General features: G+C 41.5%; 1 protein-coding gene across 4 annotated transcripts in view; it reads right to left on the reverse strand.

The window, feature by feature from the left end:
- The window catches only part of syne1b (spectrin repeat containing, nuclear envelope 1b), a 121219-nt gene that overhangs the window by 22540 nt on the left and 77208 nt on the right, over positions 1-21471 (reverse strand). For all 4 annotated transcript variants that reach the window (XM_080784127.1, XM_080784125.1, XM_080784124.1 and 1 more), the window contains 32 exons: positions 20633-20824; positions 19086-19217; positions 18482-18582; positions 17730-17883; positions 17281-17412; positions 16876-17031; positions 15689-15898; positions 15280-15381; positions 15028-15147; positions 14196-14396; positions 13705-13878; positions 12733-12864; positions 12240-12436; positions 11823-11955; positions 11449-11631; positions 11190-11339; positions 10751-10927; positions 10227-10382; positions 9902-10057; positions 9568-9738; positions 9130-9263; positions 8801-9005; positions 8229-8411; positions 7920-8066; positions 7653-7807; positions 6877-7024; positions 6031-6125; positions 5515-5749; positions 4780-4974; positions 4114-4239; positions 2026-2181; positions 720-878 (listed from right to left, as the gene is read on the reverse strand). In XM_080784127.1, coding sequence (XP_080640253.1) covers positions 720-878; positions 2026-2181; positions 4114-4239; positions 4780-4974; positions 5515-5749; positions 6031-6125; positions 6877-7024; positions 7653-7807; positions 7920-8066; positions 8229-8411; positions 8801-9005; positions 9130-9263; positions 9568-9738; positions 9902-10057; positions 10227-10382; positions 10751-10927; positions 11190-11339; positions 11449-11631; positions 11823-11955; positions 12240-12436; positions 12733-12864; positions 13705-13878; positions 14196-14396; positions 15028-15147; positions 15280-15381; positions 15689-15898; positions 16876-17031; positions 17281-17412; positions 17730-17883; positions 18482-18582; positions 19086-19217; positions 20633-20824 — 5067 coding nt within the window. The remainder of the gene's footprint in view (positions 1-719; positions 879-2025; positions 2182-4113; positions 4240-4779; positions 4975-5514; positions 5750-6030; positions 6126-6876; positions 7025-7652; positions 7808-7919; positions 8067-8228; positions 8412-8800; positions 9006-9129; positions 9264-9567; positions 9739-9901; positions 10058-10226; positions 10383-10750; positions 10928-11189; positions 11340-11448; positions 11632-11822; positions 11956-12239; positions 12437-12732; positions 12865-13704; positions 13879-14195; positions 14397-15027; positions 15148-15279; positions 15382-15688; positions 15899-16875; positions 17032-17280; positions 17413-17729; positions 17884-18481; positions 18583-19085; positions 19218-20632; positions 20825-21471) is intronic.

Consider the following 21471-nt stretch of genomic DNA (forward strand, 5'->3'; position numbering starts at 1 on the left):
GGGACCATTAATGGCCAGGTGTGTTTACAACCCTCTAGCACCCAGAGTTGCTTTTTAGCAACAAATTTAATTTAATTAATTACTAAATTATTATTATTTTTTTCTGTTCTTTTTTCACCTAAACGTCATCAGTGATGTTCATTGCAATGCCATTTCAATGCCATTGGTCATGATATTTGCATATAAATACCCCCCACAGAGGCTGAAATTCACACAAATAAAAAATGTCTGGACTCTGGACGATTTTGAACATTTTTTAACCTAAGACTTTTGACCTTTACCCTAATTAAAAGTAGGTAAAATAATTGTAATATATGTTTTTTTGTGATCATTAGAATGTCTAGAACATGTTTTATTCATTATTGTGAAAGATATCCCCCAAATGTAAATTATTAATTTATTATATTATTATATAATTATTATATAATATATAATATAAATGTTTCATCAAACTTATTTTTTTTACATATTTTTTTGTGTCAGTCCTAGTAGTACAAAGTAGTAGTAAGGTTGAAATCTATTTTTTGCAAGTAGAAATTAATGCGGGTGTTAGAGGGTTTTAAACTACGTAGTACAATGACTTGGTGTGTTGGAGCACTGTGTAAAATACACATATGCATTGACTGAAAAAGTGCATGCAAGACACACACGAACTATTCGAAGAACAACACAGCTCACTGTCAGTAAATAAGAACTGGTAGCCGTTGCTTTTTAGTTACCTTTCGGAGCTTCTCAATCATCTCCTCGATGCTGATGTCTCCGTTCTGGGAGACCTTGTTCTCCATGTGGGTGAGCCACTCGCACAGCTCCTTGTATTTCTCATTGAAGACCGACCATTCATTCAGCTTCTCACTCACCTGCTGCCTGCGCAATGACAGCTGAAGGGGAAAAACATCCTGTATTGTCATTGCTATAGTATACACAGTATGTATACATAGATACAGTTACATATATGCGTGCGAGCACACACACACACACACACACACACACACACACACACACACACACACACACACACACACACACACACACACACACACACACACACACACACACACACACACACACACCTGCTAAATCACAATGCGTTTCTACAAATTATACAGCAGTTTCTTCTACAGCAATGACTTGCCTCATTTAATGTAAGTAGTGACATATAGATGTCCCGGTACTGGCAGTACCATGAGTGATCATACAGCTAGCATTTCATTTCCTGTGTGTGACTCGCTCTGCTCTACACAGGATGCAGCATCTGAAGAATCTATGTCCTGTTTTGCATTGAGGTTTCTTTCCGTTTGTATACCTCAACTCTACTCACACTGGCCCATTTTTTAATTTGAATGAGGTCTGAGCAACTACTGTTGGATAAACATTTGCATACTGTAATTCTGATTAAGTGTGATACTGTTTACAGTACACGGTGACATGACATGACAGCCTGCAGCTGATGCTATCAAATAACAATTTTACATGGGAGATGTTTAGAACATCTTATTTGAGAATAAATTGTGTAAAATCTATAATGTCTCACATGTATTAGTCTGTGTGTTTTTGCCATTTTAGATGCCTTTTGATCCCATGTGCCAAAGCTGATCAGTGAAGTCAATGACAGAAGGTGCTGGCTAAAGTTACAAACATTTTTGTGGGACATCAGTGCCACCATCTGGTATAACATGTAAGTGCACACACCATTGTCTTAAGTGTTCTTCATAATAAACTAATCTCATCTCAGACTCATCCCTAGTCAGAATCATCTTAAACTTTATATGTTGGTAATTTGTTAACCATTTGTTTTCCAGAGTGATCACAATTCAGCACAAATGTGGATGATATATTGACTTTCCTTTCATTTAGAGCTGCATTGTTAAGAGGGACTAGGATTGGTGCTCGTCTAATGTCAGAATTAAGAGTTCAAATCTGACTAGGGCCTCTCACGCTAAGAATAACATACTCATAGAAGAAAATTAGTCTATCCAATGGCATTTGTTACCCGTTATAACATAGTTGCTTGTGTATATAATATACCTGGTGACAGATTTCTTCCCACTGTCGATGCAAGAGCTCAATGCGCTCCTGCAGAACAGACAGGTCTTCAGCGCTGATGTAACAGGACAGAGACTCTCTCAGCACAGTCAGGTGGGCCATGTCCACAGTCCAGCCGTCAAATGTGTTCTCCAGGTCCTGATGATGAGAATAATAATAATAGTAATAATAACAACCACTACCAGTAAGACGCCTGAGGGCGAGAACTTAGCGACCTCGCCCAAAAGGGCAAGATCGTATGAACGCATCCGCCTGGGTGACAGCAGACTGCTGGGCGAACACTGGTGCTTTGGAATGGGTGGTCAGATCAACATTATGGAATGAATTCTGTATGGAGCGTATCTTGAGCGTACAGGATTTGATGAGGTCAGATCAACATATGGAATGTCAGAACAGGTCAGCTCCATATATGGAGATCTAAGGGTGGCAGCAGGGGCAGTGTCTTGAGTTTACAGGGTTTGATGAGAGCCCAGTTAGGGCCGGGCCTGTCAGAACAGTTCAGCTCTATATAGATCTAAGGGTTTGAGGTCAGATGTAGAGTTGCTGGCCAATATTGATGATATCAGGAATCTCCATATATGGGATTCATATATGGTGATGTCATGAGGGGTGACAAACCAACCAAACAACACACTGACGGGAAATGCACGATTTCATAGTAAATGCGACCTGCAGTCCCAATAATAATAAACCGTTTGTCGAAAACCTGAGTTTTCGTCGATCCGTCGGTCAGTCACGCCTCCATATATGGCCGTCAGTCCATCATGCCTCGTGACATATATGGCCGTCTCCATATATGAAGATCACGACACTGACCTCATCAAATCCTGGATAGCCATACATGGATCATCACCTCATTCTCATTTCATTTTATTTCGCACATGGTGTATCACAATCACAATACAGTACAAATCATAATAGATAACAATTCATATGTCTTACATAATTAATTTGTCTTTCATACCTATCTGATACACCCATGACGAAAAGGAGCAGGAAGAAGAATAAATTCTTATAAATACCTGCCCCCCCCTAGATCTGTATATATGGAGCCGGCCAGCAACTCTGACCTCAAACCCTTAGATCTCCATATATGGAGCTGACCTGTTCTGACATTCCATAGGTTGATCCCAAAGTTATTAGTGCAGCTGCGCCCGACAGCCGGTGAAATTAGAGTTCTCAACAGGCCCAAAAATTAAGGCCCGGGGCTACCTGGGCCCTCATCAAACCCTGTACACTCAAGACACGCTCCATATATGGCCAGACCTCATCAAACCCTGTACACTCAAGACACTGCCCCCATTGCCACCCTTAGATATATGGATCTGACCTGTTCTGACATTCCATATGTGGATCTGACCTCATCAAACCCTGTACACTCAAGACAAGCTCCATATATGGCCAGTACAGAATTCATTCCATATGTTGATCTGATCTGATAACTTGGTGGCGCGCTTATGTTGATATCAACATAGTAATATCTTAATGAGCGTTCCATAATCTATCACTTGTCTACTTTCACCATGATCACATACCGTATGCGCACATAAATGTTTAGACATAGTTAATAACATATCTATCTTAAATTATGAAACATCTGTGTTGTTCTGTCTGTCCTAGGCATAAAATAAAATAAATCGCTTTGTTCCGAACATTTGTGCCACTGTGCCAATATAAGTAGTAGCGTGTACAGTACAATGGAACCCTATTTGCATATGCTCATGTAGGTGGATTTGAAAAGGTACCCAAAATATCTCTCACTGCTCTCAACCTTCTGAACAGTGTGGTAGCCTGTGGCTGTGGTGCTTCCTAATGATATTACATTACATCCTCACTCTTTCCATTTTACAAAAGGATCTGTTTATGATGAAACACTGAACAGCAAACAGATTTTGGCTTCTGGGTATTGGTCAGGGAAGGCCATGTATTATTAGGTTAGTCCCTAAAGGTGCAAACATCTGTTTTCTGTAATTCCATGATATTTCTGGAAAAACAACTTTTACAGCCAAGGCCATAATTACTGTACCAAGCTGTAGAAGTCAAAAAAGGAATTTGTTTAAAACAGGCTACCTTGCAGCGCATCTGCTCAGCTTGCAGGTCCTCATGGTGATGGGGAAGATGCTGAGACAGCTGCCGTTTGAAGGCTCGTAGCCTCTCCAGTGATCCACCGATACCTCTCTCACAACGCTCCCAGTCCTGTACACAGCACACACACAAATTAAAGGTGAATCAAAGTACAAACAAATCGCTGCTGCACACTCCATAATGTTGGCAGTGATGCTTGAAATAAGAGAGCATGATAAGAGTCAGAGTGTGCGACCACATTTTATATATAGCCATAAGCAACGCATTTAAATGACAACGCAGCAACCCATGGCATATGATGACATATCTAGAGATTCCAGACTCAGGCTGGTTATATGTGGTTTGGCACCGACTCCGTGACCCACCTAGCGCTGAGCGACTCCGTGCAGGGCTTCCCAGGCTATTCTTCACACCATGCTATGCCCCAAACCATAAAGATTCACCTCATATTTGCAAACCACAAACGGCAAACGCCCATCTGTGTCACCAAGTAATTAAGGCCTATTCATAGTCCAGTGAATAGGTGACCACAGAAAACCACAACATGACATCACGCCGCGGTGAACAACACATATCACTCTTTTTACTAACCACTGTTTCGGTGGTCACCTCTTCACCGAAAACTGGACTATGAATTGGCCTTTAGTGTACCTTTAACAAGGTGGCCAGCTCTCTCTTCTGCTCCTCCAAGCAGACGTTGGCGTGCACCCAGCGCTCCTGGATGTCTGTGAGCTCCCCCTGCAGGGCGTTCTCTGCTCGGCTGTCTGCCGACAGGAGGAGCTGCCTGCCCGCCTCCACTGTCAGGATGTAGCTGCCCTGCTGGCGCTGCAGCACCTTCTCCTTCAGCTGCAGCGGTAAATTATGACAGTCAGTCCGTGTTGGAGATTAGTGAATGTACACACTGCTGGAATCAATAGACCGTAATCAAGTGGTACACTGTAAAGGTCCCTACACACCGGGCGCGATTTTTGGATTTTTAGCGGTTTTCAGAAAAACGCGGCCGGTGTGCAACCACCTTTACTGTACATACTACTGTCCACAATCACACGTGGCCTAAAATACATATAATTTCTTTAAAAAAAAGAAATTGCTTCTTTTTTTTTAGAGAGGGACTGTATTGGGGAGAAACAATACAGTATCTTCACTATTACTATTACCACAAGACCATTATAATTTACCCATATTGCTCTGATAGAGCCCCATCGGGACAGAAACATTGATAAATGATGGGGATCTTTCTGTAATGCTGTCTGCTGCAGTCTACATTACTCTTCTGTACTGTTTGACAATCAGGTTTTCCAAAGAAGTCTTTCTTCTTGTCCATAACCACACATGTTGGATATATGTACTAATAGTATATTATCGCCACAAAGCTTGACAGTATACCTGGACAGCATCCAGCATGGAACGGGCCTGCTGCAGAGGAACAGTAGTCCCTGCCTGCAGGGCTTCTGCTGGGTAGGAAACCTCCACCAGCCATTTACGTAGTTTCTCCACCATCTCTCTGTAGCGCTGCCACTGACGGATTAGCCCGTCGATTATTCCCCGCCTCTGCTGGGCACGCCTCACAACGCCCTGCCACTGGTTACTCAGCAGTGACAACTTCAAGTTGAACTCATGTCTACAGGTGAGGACAATAGTTTCATGATTCATAGGAAGGTTATGAAATACTGACACTGTTAGAAATAGCAGGTACAACAGAATGTATGTATTATTGCACTTGGGTAACATATAAAGACTGCAAGTACTCAACTAAATCAAACTTTACTTCGCTATGTAGCTGATTGAGGGTTCATTCATTTTCTGAGAATGCTGGCTATTTGTTCAACAGCAAGTCAAAGCTTATATTTTCCTGTTAAACATTGGAATGACATAAGTGTGAGCGAGGCTTGGACACTGTACCTGTCATCTACTTGTCCCTGCTCTAACATCCTCTGTCCATCGCTGATGATAGAATGAAGAATCTGCTGACGACTAAACATCTCAGCTTGGAACAGCTGTAAAGAGAAGAGACTCAAGAGTGTCACTATTACAGGCAAATAATAAATCATTCAATAAATATACTGATTTCACAGGGTCTATGGCTATAGTCATGCTTGTCATTTGAATGTGATTTTTCAGTTCTCATCATAAAGATTTTATGAGAAGATACCGATTAATACTGACACACTGCAAAGGCCCTGTGGAATTGTATTAATTTCAGTCTGCGTAAATGTTACTTTTTCCACTCTACATAATTCGATAATTATGCCAGTTTGACCAAAACAATATTTGAGAGCAACATTACATATTTCCGCATATTACCGGTATTATATATTTATATATATATTATGTTGCCTTATGCATCCAGCTATGATAAAATGTAAAATAACTTGCAGTATAATCATAGCAGTGGAGAGATGGTCACCCCCTTAGATAGCAATTCTGTAGACTTAGATAGCATTTGATACAGACTTATAGCATGTTATGTAAACAGCATAAGTGCATTGTATGTAGTCATAGCACGTCATAGTACATAATGTATATCATAGTAGTATAGATGTATAGCTTATATGTATAGTTTCATTATAGATATTCCACTGTTACTTTCTTAGTTTACGCATGTTTCATGATAAATGTTTTTATGTGATGTATTCCCCATGCTTTTTGTTCTTGCTTAATGTAAATCGCTCTGGATTAAGAGCATCTGCTAAATGCCTAAATTGTAAATTGTAATGGTCAAGACTATTATTGTCCCAAAACACTAACCTCATGGGCTTTCTGCTGTTCCACCAAACTCTGGTAGTTTCCAGAGATTTCCACAGCCAGGTTCTCCTCCGTCTGCACTAGGAACTCCATCCATGTCTCACACTTCTCCAGGAAGGTCTGCTGCTGCAGCAGGAAGGACTGAAGTTTGCTGCAAAGTGACAAAAAACGGATTGAAGGGATTTGTTCAAAATGAGATGAAGTATAAGGAGCTTTGGGTGGCCTTTATATATTTCTTTTTAAATAGAATGAAATCCAACAGTATAAATTAGTGATGCACCGAATATTCGGCCGCAGAAAATATTCGGCAGAAAATGGCAAAAAATGCATTTTCGGCCTATTCGGTTTCGGCCCGAATAGGCAGAAAATATATCACCGAATAGTGTATGCAATTAATGCATTAAAAAGAGATGAATATATGTTTTATGGACCCATAATAGTGATTATTATTTAAGTTAAGTTTTGCCATAACCATTTATTTTGCCATAAATCAGGTAACTTTAAGGTACGGCCATGACAGCAATGGTAGGAAAATATATATATAATATTAATCATATTCAGATTCTTTATTCGGTTTTCGGCCAACTGTTTCCTATATTCGGCATTCGGTTTCGGCCAAGAATTTCCCTTTTGGTGCATCCCTAGTATAAATGATAATTTCATTTAGTGGTGCATCACTACACTTATTATTATTACCATTACCATTATTGTTGTGTGTTATGTTGAGTGCAAGAGACCAGAATAAGCATGGAATCTATTCTGTTTGTATGATGTCCTACCTGAACCTCTCTGTGGTCTGGGCTGAAGCAAAAGTCCAGCTCCTGTGGAGTTTCTGCATGCGTTTGATCTCAGAGTCGTTGAGAGGCAACCGGTAACCAAGCTCATTAAGACGTTCCAGTTCAGGAGACATACTGCTGAATTTCAGCATCAGCCTCTAAAGGAAGACAACAGGAAGAGGTGGTACTGTACTACACCATCAACCATAGTGAATAATAGACAGATGTTCAGTAGCAAGTAGCAGACAGAAAGGATAAAGACAAGTTTACCTTGAGGTCCCCCATGCGGTCCTGTATCATTGATAAATCAGTGGAGCCATTGGGATCCTGGACCTTCAGACCCTCCTCAGCCTCCACTATCCAACGCCCCAAAGAATCCAGCTGCTCACTGAAAGCCTCATAGTCATGGACTCCAGTCTGGACAAATACATAGAATCCCAGCATAATTACTCTTCATCCATGACAAGCATTTAATTGCTTACATCATTGGTTGTTATTTAGTAATGTTTGGAAAAGTACCAAGTAAAAAATCCCACATTTAGAAGGAGCTGAGTAAAAAATAATGTGTGTTTGCAGCACCTGTAGCGTGGTGAGTTGCCTGGTGAGGGACTGTTCCACAGAAGTGAGGCGCTGGCTGAGAGACAGGTGATCTGACTGTACAGCCGATGCTGCTGAGGTGTCCACCTGCTGTTTCAGCTGCTCGCCCAGCTCATGGAGGACCTGAAGCGAGGCCAGCACTGGAGCCTGAGACCGCAGCAGTTCCTGAGACAGACCAACAGTTTAAGTCTTAGGCTGATGCTCTGATCCTGAGCAAATCATAACAAAGTGCAGTTCAATTCCTTGATCACAAACATCCAGGAACATAAATATACAGTAAGGAATACAAGAACAAGTGCATTTAATCTTCAACACAAGTCAACTGATAAGGCTAAATATCAATATGCTTCATTCTGTATGTGTGTATGTGTATGCAATGAAAATCCATCCCTCACTTGTGTTAAATGTAATAAACTTTTGGAGACATCCTCAGTGTTCTTAGGCATTTACCGGTAGTTTCCATTACTATCTCAAAAGACAATTTCCCTGCCCTTATAATAAGTAAATATGACGAGTGCAATTTTCTATGTATAATGTGCCGTAGCTTAACTCACGCTGCATTCATGGATCCAGTCGGACACCTCCTCGTCAGCGATGTCTTTACTGCAGGCTGTCTTAAGGAGCTGGTCTGCTTTCTCCTCTTGCAGTTGGACATTGGTGGTGCTCTGCTCATGCAGATGCTTGTAGTGCTGCCACAGCAGCAGCAGGGCTTTACTGCTCCTCAGACGCTCTGCTATCTCCTCCAGCAAACACGTCCACCTGGACACCAATACCAGGTGGTTGAACGTCTTTGTCTTTGTCCATTTGGCTACGTTTGTACGCTCTCAGTTAAATTAATTAAAATTTACACTCAGGGTTTTCCAGTGCATGCACATCCACTCACCTTGCGTTGACATCCTTTAGTGCATTGTTGAGGGCGTCTGATACTGAAGGATGGCACTCCTTTAACAGTTGATGTGTCACTGCTCCAAACTTTCTCAGACTGCTCTCCTGCTTCTCCAAGTCTTCTTGCAGGTTCTTTACAAGTGACAAACACAACATAAAGAGTCGGGACAGATCTGAAGACATGATTCCAGTCCAATTAAGTTCCCGGACAACAATTGGATGTGATTGTGATTGGGTTTTGATGGTCACAGTGATCTTCCGTTGGTACGCAACAACACACTGCTTTCACTCGATGTAACCATAAACTAGATTTCGGACAGACACTCATACTGTAGCACATAGACAACCCCTCCAATAACAGTGCAAGGCATGAAAAGCACACTAATGATCTATTTTCCTTGCATCTCAAATCAGACACACATTCACTCTGACTTACATGTAGACTCTGCACTTGGAGCTGGACAGCCTCCAAGGAGCCGGTGAGGAGGCGGAAACGAGATACGGAATACCGCCCCTCCATCAGGTAGCCGTTGATCTCCTCTGAGGCCCGCTTGTACAGACTCCACTGGTCCAGCACTGAATTCAGGCTTATCTTCAGCTGCCCGATCTGTAAAGATGCACAGTTGATCACATCAGCCTCAATATATACACCAAGCGCAATAGAATAGAACAACAGAAGGAAGCAGAATGATGAATTTGTACTGTTCAATCATTCTTGTACCTCTGGTTACAGTAAAAATATGCAGTGACTGATGGATTAGGGGGCTTACCAAGTGGTCCAGGTTCGCCCAGGTGTGATTGACACCCTGTAGCGTCTCCATGACGATAGCACAGGCCTCGTCTGTCTTGTTCTGAACGAGTGCACAGCCTTGCTCCTCAACCCTCTCCAGGTCCCTCTCCTTCTCCTTCAACAGCTCCTCCATTTCCTGAAAAACATTTGAGAAATCAGTTAAAAGGTGCTGCTTTATGACCATAGAGTACAATAAAATGCAAACAGCAGTGATCTCTTTTACAGGTAAAAGGTTATCAGTTCCGGTCTGTGAAACACATTGTGATAAAACAAGGATGGTATATTAAATAAAGTGAGAAGCTTGCCTGGCAGTCTTTGAATGCATTCTGTACTGAGTTCAAGTCCTCTATTCTGTGTTTCCTCTTCAGTCTCTCCTCCTGAAAAGACATCCAGGACTTCAGTGCCTGGATACTGCTCTCATACTCCAGCCACCTTTCCAGTAAGTTCTCCAGGAACTGGATCTGAGAACACAACATGCAAAAAGGGATGTGATTCGTATTTTGTAGCCATGTGCTCAAGTTTTCACCATAGCTAACAAACCATTCTAATGGCACATACCAAAATAGTGCAAAGACATTGCCAAAAGAGAGTTTTGTAGAGGAAGTCCTGCAGCAATAGCTTATCTGTGGCAACAGTCTGCAATACATTTGCCATAGTGTATACTGTAAACTGTTTACTGATTTCTGTTTCACTTAGGAGAAGATATATTAATAAGTAAGCAGACTTGTGTGTGGGGGACATTGATTTATTATGATGTTTTTGCACTGTGCTGCTGATGTTTACGACTGACTCTTGCTTTCTTCTATTTCATCAGTGGTTGTGTTCTCACCCTCTCTGTGATGCGACCCTGCAGTATCTGCCACCGGCGGTTCATGGCTCCCAGCCTTTCAGCGAAGTCTGTCTTATCGCTGCGCTTGCTCTCCACATCCTGACCGCTGATCTGCAGCACCGACTGGTTTACAAAATCCACCGTCAACTGTTTACAGCTTACATCCACCCTGAAACCCTGAACAAGCAAATGACAGCCGATGCCGTTATTATTACAGATTTAAATTTCACATGTATACAACGTATATACTCAACAAACACTTTTTGAATAACTTTCTGTGGACATCTGCAGATATATATTTGGCAATTTTTACATGATCTGTGTGTGGAAAAGGACCACGTACTTAAACATTTGTTTGTTTCAGTATGAAGTATGTTATCCTGTCTGATGTTATACACATATGATGCTGATATACTATACTAATTGCAGTTGTACGTGCCTTATACTTTTGCAGGTAGTCCTGTATGACTGTTGACCCCACAGCAGTACTCAGGTTCTCCTCATCCTCCTCCATGACATTTTCCATCAGGGACATCCAATTAAATAGCTCAGAGATGGCGTGGCGGGAGGCCAGCTTCTCCATTTGCACCTGAGACAAAAAAAACAACTCCATCAGAACAGCAGCATATCAACCCTTCCAGAGCAGGCGACCTTTCATGAATAACATATAGTGCAATGAGAAAGCAGTAATCTTCTACCTGATGCAGCTTCTCCTGGACCACTGGCAGTCGTGTAAGCAGCTCTGTCCAATGGCTGTCGACTCGCACCAGTTCAGACCGAAGCACTGCTGTATCCACTTTCTTCAACCGCAGCAACTGGTTACCCTCGGTCACCACTGAACTCTTCAGGCAGGACTTGCCCTCCACTTCCTTAGAGAACTCCTGCGGACAGAGAAAGACAGATCAGCTCATACATGTTGTTGTTATTAATTACTTTCTTACTTGGTAAATTGATTGTTTGATCAATTTACATAATGTACTGCCTTAGTGCGCTGATTCGCGAACCGCTCCATAGATCTTACTGAATTGCCATTTCATACTGATATGCACAGTAGAATGTCTATATTCCTCACCAGGAATGCAGACAGATGGTCTCTGACAGTCTCCAGCTCCTGTGGAACCAACAGTGCCTGGGTGTTCCAGAACTCCAAACGCTCCAGTGCAGACTGCAGCCACTCGTTTAGCTCAGCACTCTCCCTCTGATACCTGCGAAGAAAGAAAAACTAACATCACAAATTAAGCACTAACAAAACGCAATGTGATAATAGCAATATCAGTGTTGGGAAGTGCATATGCACAGGTGGTGCTATTACGAAGATCTCTTAAACAAGCCATGATGTGAGACAATTCAAGAACAACATTTCAATGTTGGTCATTTTTGTAATAACAACATAACATACAGTCATACAGTAAGCCTTTGCCTTACAAAACCGGAGCCACAACATTAGAAAACATAAAACAAACGTAATGAAAGTTCTGTTGTCTTTGACCTGGTCCAGTGCTTGAGGATGGCCTCGAGGCGTTGGAGTTCCTTGTTGACCGTGGTGGTGTTGCTGAGCCAGTGCTCGCCCAGCAACGCCAGCTGGTTCTCCAGGCTGGGACAGCACACTGACAGCAGCAGACGCTTGCCTTCATCCAGGACTTGGTACAGCTTATGTTGGTGCTCTGTCAGTCTGGCCTTAAGACCCTAAAAAGAGAGCAGAGGTACTGTACTGTACTGTACTGTACTGTACTGTACTGTACTGTACTGTACTGTACTGTACTGTACTGTACATCAAGAGAGTGATGGCTAGATCAAATGGAGAATAGTGAGTTTGAGACAGAAAGGGTGACAGTTTGAAATACTGAGAAGGCTGGGAGAGTGTAGGAGATATTTTAATTATCATGGATGTACTGTATACTAAATGCTAAATGCATTTTAAACTGGCTGTATAAGACTGTTGCAATCGAGATTAAATATATTGTTGTCAATATGATACAAACCTGATACAATGAGATCCTGTCAGAGAGTTTCTCCTCTGTTTCCTCCACCAGGACAACAGCAGGGAGACTTCCCTCTACTGCCTCCAGCTGTCTGTTCAAGGCCTGGTAATCCTGCATTAGACGGCACCATGTCTGAAATACATTTACAGAACAACACATGAGGCAAGTAAGAAGCAGCATTATTATATATATATTTTTTAAACAGCGGATCTACAAGCTCACAGCACGTTGTGATTAGCTGTGAGCTTGTAGATCGTCTATTTTCAAATAGCCAATGTATACAGGTTTAAAGGGCTCATGTAGCCTGGTCACTTCTTTTTGGATTGTTTTCATATAACTGGTTACCTGACAGTGCTAAAAAGCTATGTGTGGCATAGTAACTTCTAAAACACATTTTAGCTTTTAATAGCCAAGACAAATTAGCAAAGGAAATTTTCAAGGAGAGGAGAAAGAATAAATAAAGTCGAACTAATTTAAGTAACAGCAGATGCACATGCTATGTCAGCAAATTTAGTGCTTAGAAGATATGCTGACACAACTGAATTTTAACATTTGCGGTCTCACAGATAGCTTCTCATATAAAAATACATGGCCTTGATCCTCTACATTTACAGTACATGTAGGCCAATATAGAATGCGTTCACCTGGTTGCATTATCACTTGGGACTTACATATCATCAGGAATATTTATTTTCTGTGTCTTTAGGTGGGGTTACACATACCAGAAGGTACAAATGATGTTATACATTATTTAAACCTGTACAGTTTTCTTTTTCCAAACTAGCTACCACAAATAAAATAAAATAATGAAAGACAATTAAAAGGTAGTTTTCTGATTTAAAATTGAGATAATGACATTTCTAATTGCCTTCACTTTTCCTATAAGTGTTATGAATGTCAGATAGTATACATAAGAGCTGTACTTCCATGCTCACAATGTTTAGGAATAGATTTTTATTTCTATGGTCTCACCTCAAGGATGCACTCCAGCTCTACACCTCTATTGTGAGCCTCTTTGAGGACCCCCTGAGCCTGGACCAGAGTCTCCTCCAGGACCTGTCTCTCCTTGGGCAGCATCAGACTACTGATCTTCCTGAAGAAGGTTTCTGTTAGGATCATATGGGACTCCAACCCCTGGAAGAACTCCTGGAGGACAAAAACAGCAGCTTGCATTTAGCATTTTAGCTTGCTAATTCCATAAACTTGGCAACAGACAACCACAGACATGTACAAAAATTTGGCTCTGGAGTCCTATGTTGAACAAATTGATAAATACCCACTCTCTCATATGGGTTCCTGTATAGTGTATACTGTACATTTCCACAAACAAACATGTGGGAATAAAATGATCTTAGACCATATATATTTTTATACTGCATTATTGCTTAAACAAAACTTGCATCTGCACTTGAATGTCTACTCCACAAGTCTCTTAGTCTAGTCGAGTATAAGCTTTACTTTACCTTATGTTTGTCGAGTAGATTCTGCACTTCCTCTGCAGAACTGGCGATGATCCTTTGGTTGGTGGCCATCTTGTCCTGAGCTGTGTCCACCAGGTCAGTCAGGTCCTGAAGAGCCCGCTCATATTGGCCCTTCAGAGCCATGTTCTGGTTCAAACCACAGCGTCGTGAGCCCACTGTCATCACCAGCTCCTCATAGCCGTCCTGGAATACATACATAACAGGAAGAACACCATTTGTCACAGTCATGACTCCATTGACTGTCATGTTTACTGACTAGAGTTGCTGATCTTCCAGAAATGTTGGTAATATTTAAATACTCAATGCAATTAGTAAAGTGCGAGGTATACATATTGCAATGTGAACTAATGGAATTTACTATTATGACTCTCATTCAATTGAAGATTTTTATTATTATTCAGTTAACACATTTCTGTAGTCTGGATTACACATTATAATATACTAGACTTGTGCCCGTCAGCCACCGGCCTACTTGGGAACGATGCAAGTTGTGAACCTAGTATGCAATACCCGTTGTCATAGCACCAGTTTTAACCGTATGTCTGTGTCCCTTGGCAGGTGTGGGGTTGCCATGGCATGGCAGAGGCTGGGAATTCTACAGGCTCATTAGGTCCACTGGCAGAGCCTGACCAGAGCCTTTTGTGGCGGTTCTGGACAACCGTGTATCCAACCAACTAAAGGCCGGGCACTGCACTCATCATTTTACAAGATTGACACCAGCTTGCAACAATGCAATGTTGAATGTATTGTTTCTCTCCTTACAAACATTTTTATGGTTGGTGTCAAGAGAACACTGTTAAGTCAAGTTCGGTACCTGTAGCTTCTGCAGCTTGTTGGATGATATTTGATCTGCTTGTAGAGCTGCTCCTCTGGTTTTGAGCTCGGTGATCTTCTGTTCATAGTCTTTCAAACTGCTTTCTGCATCTGCAATGACCTGAACGAAATAACACAACACTGTTGATGAATTGTTGAAATATTGTTTTTGTCTGCATTCACTCTTCTCAGTGAGAAAGAGTATTGTCAATCTACTGTATCTGTAGTATTTTGAAAGGTGGGTGATTCTTACCTCCAGCTGTTTAGAAGCAGATTTATCCATGGCCCCGGCTAACGTCTGTAGAATCTGGCACTTGGTTTCAATAAGAGCAGTTTGGAGATGTTGTAGCTCTGTCTGTATTTGCCAAAATAAAATTTCTTTAGAGCATGTAAACCTCTACCACTTTACAAATGATGTAATACATATGGCCCATATTAAATATAGAGAACTCCCACACACATACAACCTATGTGTGTATGTACAGTAGTTATCATTGTGTGTTTTGGTCAAAGATTTATGTGTTGACACTTGACAGATCAAACTACATAATTAAAGAAGTGCATGAATGTTACATGCTTGACAGAATTATGATCAAATTACTCTCAATCATAATGTGACAAAGAAGATTGACACAAGACATAACCACAAAACGTGCAATGACCTGGTAGGCTGTGAGCTCATGCATCCTGGCCCTCATGTGTTCACAGCGTTCCGTCAGAGCTGAACCCAGGGCGCCTAGTCTCTCTTTCAGGCAGTCCAGGGTATCTTCCAGCAGGACCCGTTCCTCCTGCTTCAGCCCTGCTGGCACAGCCAGCAGAACCTTGCTGTGTCTAACCTCCTCAGTCACATCCCTCACATCAGTACCCAGCGTCTGCAGAGAAGAGAGGTTTAAAACCTTCAATTCTAAAATATTTAGCAAGGTTATAACGCAAAAAATAAAAGCACTGTGCAGAAATATTCATCCATCTTACTGTACAAGTTATGGTAGGTTATATATCATTTGATGTCTCCCTTTTGACTGATACCTGTCAATTCAAACTCTAGACGGGCCCGCCCTAAAGTTATTAGCGCAACCGCGCCTGGCAGCCAGCGAAAGATAGAGTTCTCAACAGGCCCGAAAATTAAGGCCCGGCCTTACCTGGGCCCTAACTGGGATGGCCTTACTAATTAGCACACATTTTTCACCCTACCCTGTCCGAAAACGTAAATAAAATAAAAAAGGTCCATATATGGACATTCCCAGACCTGTAGTTTCAGCGTACCTCACACTTCTCACCCCCAAGGCGTCTTACTGGTTGATATAGATTATAGTAGGTTGACTGGAAACAGGGAGAGAGATGAGGGGAAGACACGCTGTAAAGGTCGTTGAGATCGGGACTCGAACCCACGACACATTGTCAGGCTGGGGTACCTAGGTGCCCGGACCGTAAGTTATTTTATTGATCCCTGAAAAAGTATTCAGACAGCCACTGGGCCGGACCAGAGGATCTGCTCCAGCTCTAAGGCTGGAGCCTTAGAGTGTCTCATGTCTTTTGGTGTCATAGGAAACTGGAGCACCCAGAGTGAAATACATTTTAAATTGTGGCGAACCTATAATCTCCACACAGAAAGGCCCTGTTTGGGTTAAAAGTAAAACCCTAGGCTAACTTGCCGATAACCACAAGAAACCTAGCGACTGTATTCTGGATATGTCATCATAATAAGCAAACATTTGGTGAAAATAGGCAAACAAAAACAGCAGATCGACATTTGGTGTAGTGAAAAATGGAGGCCAATAATAGTCAGTAATGTAAGTGGTTAAAGCAACAGCTTTAGTTAATAGTTATGGTATACTGTGTTGTACTGTACCTCCTGATTGTGGAGTTGCATCTCTGCAATCTCAGTCAGCAGCACCGAGCCAGAGAACACAGTGCTCTCCACATCATCCAGCCAGGTGGAGGTGGACGTCACAGCAGTGAAGAGCTGCTGCTCCATCGGCGACACCTTTCTCTCACCACCAACAGGCTACGTAGACGAGAAACACCACCACAGCAATTAAACCAACACCGAAATACAAATCTCGAATATTTATTATTCAGGCTGAAACAGCATTTCCATTTCCAATGCTATGTTTCTGTTTTGGGGAAAATATATTTAATATCTCTGAAATACAGATGATTAACTTTGTGAATGTAAGTTTTTCATTGTTCCGTTTACACAAGACATGTTGTACAGAGGATGTTTGTTGCATTACTGGTAAAGAAAGAATCTAACCTGGGTCGATATCTCCTCCATTGTGTGTCTAAAAGTGTCAAATAGAGACTTCAGTGTGGTTTTGTCACTGGCCTTGCTGTCTCCATTAAACAGTGGCCCAGCTGTGCTCACCCTGGAACTCCTGGAATAAAGCTGTGACAAATCAAATGGATTAATACCTGTTATTGCATACATATAATAATAATAATAATAATAATAATAATGCTACCATTACTATTATAACTGCAACAACTAATATTACTACTAGTAGTAGGCTACTACTACCGCTATTACAAAACCAATACTAATAGATACAATGAAATATTTTAACAGTAAAGTGTATTTTAATTAAGGTAGTCAGAGACACTTTACCCCACTTTCAGGCATAAAATATATGTTTACACCCTGACGAGGTTATAGTCAAAGCAACTAAGCAATCATTTTATTTTGCTACAGGGTTAGTAGGGTACCGGCTGCTTGTATTCCGTTTCCAGGGTCTTCTGCAGCAGCTGTAGTTTGGTTTTGAGCTCTAGTCTTAACGTCTCCCATCTCTGCTTCATTAGCTCCCGTGCTGCCTGGGCCTCCCTCTCAACCAGAGCCTCTGGATTGAAGGGCTCTGTTGTACTGCACCATGAAACAACATTCATGTTCAATAAACCACACTGTACCAATGTATACTTTTTTTAAATGAATACAAATTCTAACAAAGACCACTGCTTCAGTGTGAAGAGACACAAAAAGTGTAACGTTCATCTAGTATATGATAATAATTTGACTCATATCTGACTTATTTTTGGAATAACTCAAAAGATTGACATTATGTAGATTTCGTGATGCACCTGGAAGCTAGGCTGACACTCAGCCTGAATTTTCATTTAGTTTCACTTCATTATTCATCAAGAGAGCCAGGCTACCTGAAAGCTACAATCTGATCTGTCTGTATTATATCTGTCTTTCTGTCTCGATGAAGAGAGGTAATCACAAAGAGGTCTGATCTACAGATGGCGCATCTACAGTAGTGTCTAATCCGGGCACTGTCTGTTTAAAATGACTTTACTGACATTGTCAAACAGTAGGGAGATCACCTCCAATTACGGTACATGTGCTAGTTGTATTGTATTAACATACTCTACCATCTAGATTGGTTAATATATAATATAATGTTTTATTCTTTGAAATAAGTCCTGGATTGTAGCCTTAAGTTCGTAAGGTCAAAAGGTACCTGGCGCTGCTGGGGGATGCCTGCTGGATAAGGATCTCTTCTCCTCTGCTGGCGACTGACTGAAGCAGCTTTTTCTGCTCTGCTAGTTGTTCCTCCAGCTCCTGCAGGACATTTACACAGCAACATCTACCTATGCTCATCCATTTAATGCTGACAGTGTTCTTGAGTTCTACTGTAGTGGTATGATACAGCCATTATACAGACTTTAAACCTGACGCACTACTGACCATTTTTGCTTCAACATAATTAAGCTAGAAGAGAATAGGAACTTATTATACAGGCCTATTTTATTTTGTTTTACTACATTCCAAAAATAATAGAAATTACAAGTTTAAATATACTAACTTTCTGGGCAAAATGATCAGGAAACATGCCTACCAGGTATTAAAAACTGAGTAGCATGACTAAACAACAGAGATTTCAATTGATGATAATAGAGAAATTATGACCTATAATGACACTCACTACACATCATCACTAAAACATTATACAGGGTATGTATAATATATGTTGTTTTTAACCTGTACGCGACCTTGAGTGCCCTGAAAGGCGCCTTATAAATAAAATGTATTAATATTATTATTATTATGTTGTCAAACTGTACCCTCTGTCTCTGAAGGCTGTCTTGGTGCTGTTGTGTCCGTGTGGAACGGGCCTGGGCCAGCCAGTCCTGAACATTGGGACTCTGAGACAAACTGGATTCAGATTCACTTTCCTCCTGCTCATGCAGCGAGCCCTGGGAGAAGACAAGCCATTGATTGTATTACTGGCATTTTACACAGAAGACGATCTGGTGACATGTAACAAATGTTCACTATAAAATCCTTAATGTTATTAATTATAACAACAATGTTATTTATCTCTGATACTGTAGAAATGGTCTGGTAATGGTTACATTTGTACACACTCAGAGATGCAAATGTTTCCATGAACACTGAGGATTTTACTGTGTTGCATACACCACAACTAATCTAGGATTCCTTTGCGCAGTCCAACAATATTACACACCATGCATTCTTTTAAAGTCAGCTCTTCAGCAAGATCATTGTCATCATAAGCAGTGATTCAACTGATTCACATTTTCACAATTTGAACAACATTCAACATGTGAAATCATGTACTCAGTAGGACAGGATATTAAGTGAAGGTTGTCGACTAGATGCTGATTGGCTAATGGAGTGGATATCTAATAACATCAACTCATCATTGATTTAACTATTGCAAAAACACATGGAGAAATATTCCATGCGTTGGAATAATGTGTAATGTCATGTGTTGTTATACATATTATGTTATATTTGGTGCTAATGACTTTTCTCGAGAGTGATACTGAAACCTCCCATGCAGAGCCCAAAGCAATACATATATTCAGTTTAATCTTTGAGCCATACAAGATTGAACTAGAAAGGTGGAGGCCGGGGTGGTGCAGGCAAACCCAGCAGTAGCGTGTGGCAGGATACTGTAAATGTAGCAGAGATCAAATGTAGGAGGGAGACATATTTAAATGGATCCGTCTTGTTGTGAGAATGGCTTGTGATTGGTGTATAAAATGCATGGCTGATTAGATACAATTAATCAATCAGCAGGCTGATAGTTGATTAAAATTGTCGTATATGGCACATGTCCTGTGTGAACTGTATGTTCATAAATCATACAGGTTCCACAGAGATTAATGACAGACATTACATGTTCTCTTGGCTGGCTTTTGAACTCTTCCCATGCTAGGGCAGCCTGCAGACAGATAGCAAATAAACTGGTCAATAAATCAATCTAATCTCTTAGATTGACTGTAAATCAGCCATGAGTAGCATGGTGCAATTCTAATAAATAGTAATAAACACACAAAATAAAACTATAATATATATATATATACCCAACATTATCCAACGTAAATTAATATAATATTATTAATAATATATAAATACCATAAATATGGTCATGATGCCATTATTTATCTATCCAGGATGATAAGAACCTGGAGTTAGGGGCCTTGTCCACCAAGGCATTTTTTCCCCTTGAAAATGCCATGGTTTGGTTATGGCTTCCAAAAACGCGGTGCGCCCAATTCAAACTCTTGGTGGACCTGGTCCCATATGGACTTATCTAGCCTTTCCCCCCTCAGTATTTCATGTGTGAGACCAGCCACCTCACCTGGATGTTGATCTGTTTGTCTTGCAGCATCCTCTGCAGCTCCAGCAGACCGCCTTTCAGATGTCGTAGCTTCCTGGCCAGCTGCTTGGCTTCCTCCTGGGTCTCCGCTCGTCCTTCCAGCAGCAGGCTCTCGCTGTGCATGGACAGCTCGGACAAGGCCAGCACCTTCTCCTCGATCTCCTGCAGCATGTTCTGCAGCAGCATGAGGAGAGAGGCCAGTTCAAACATGGCGTCTCACACCCACCTCCACCACAAGCAGTGACTATAACTCCTTCAGAGTTTGTTTTTGCACTTGATATTTTATTCTTGTCTGGGGCTGTGCTGTCTTTTTAACTAGGAGGAACATAATTCCGTTTTTGTTCTAAGGCTGCTTGCAGTTGGAAAACAAAATGATGAAGAAATCTTGGATCTTCTAAACGTTCCTCAGTCAGAACAGACCCTCCAGGCACCGTCAGTAAATGAGGGGGGCCAGGGCCGGTTCAGATCCCCTCGCCCCCCCCACCCCTACACCAGCAGTTCTCCCTGGGCACGGGAAAGGGAAAGCATTCCCTGTGCTCTCATCCTTGGCCTATCTCTTCTTCTGTGCCGGCTCCAGTGCAACATATTGCCACTAATCCTTTACGACTCATGCTCTGCAGCCTATATGCTCCCAGACAAAACCAGGAGTAGCAACTGTGTGCTTTTGTGATGAGAGATCCAATCCAGTCCAATCACAGATTCTCCTCAGTGACCGTAATTCCAATAACTGAACAAACAAATCTCTTTCATTTTGTTGTAGTGTAGCCAATAACCCGTCATCAGTAGCTTCACCAGGTTACTCCAAGGTGTCATAACTGTCC

The sequence above is a fragment of the Protomyctophum bolini genome (genome assembly GCF_963924005.1).
Source record: "Protomyctophum bolini genome assembly, chromosome: 15".
NCBI lineage: Eukaryota > Metazoa > Chordata > Actinopteri > Myctophiformes > Myctophidae > Protomyctophum > Protomyctophum bolini.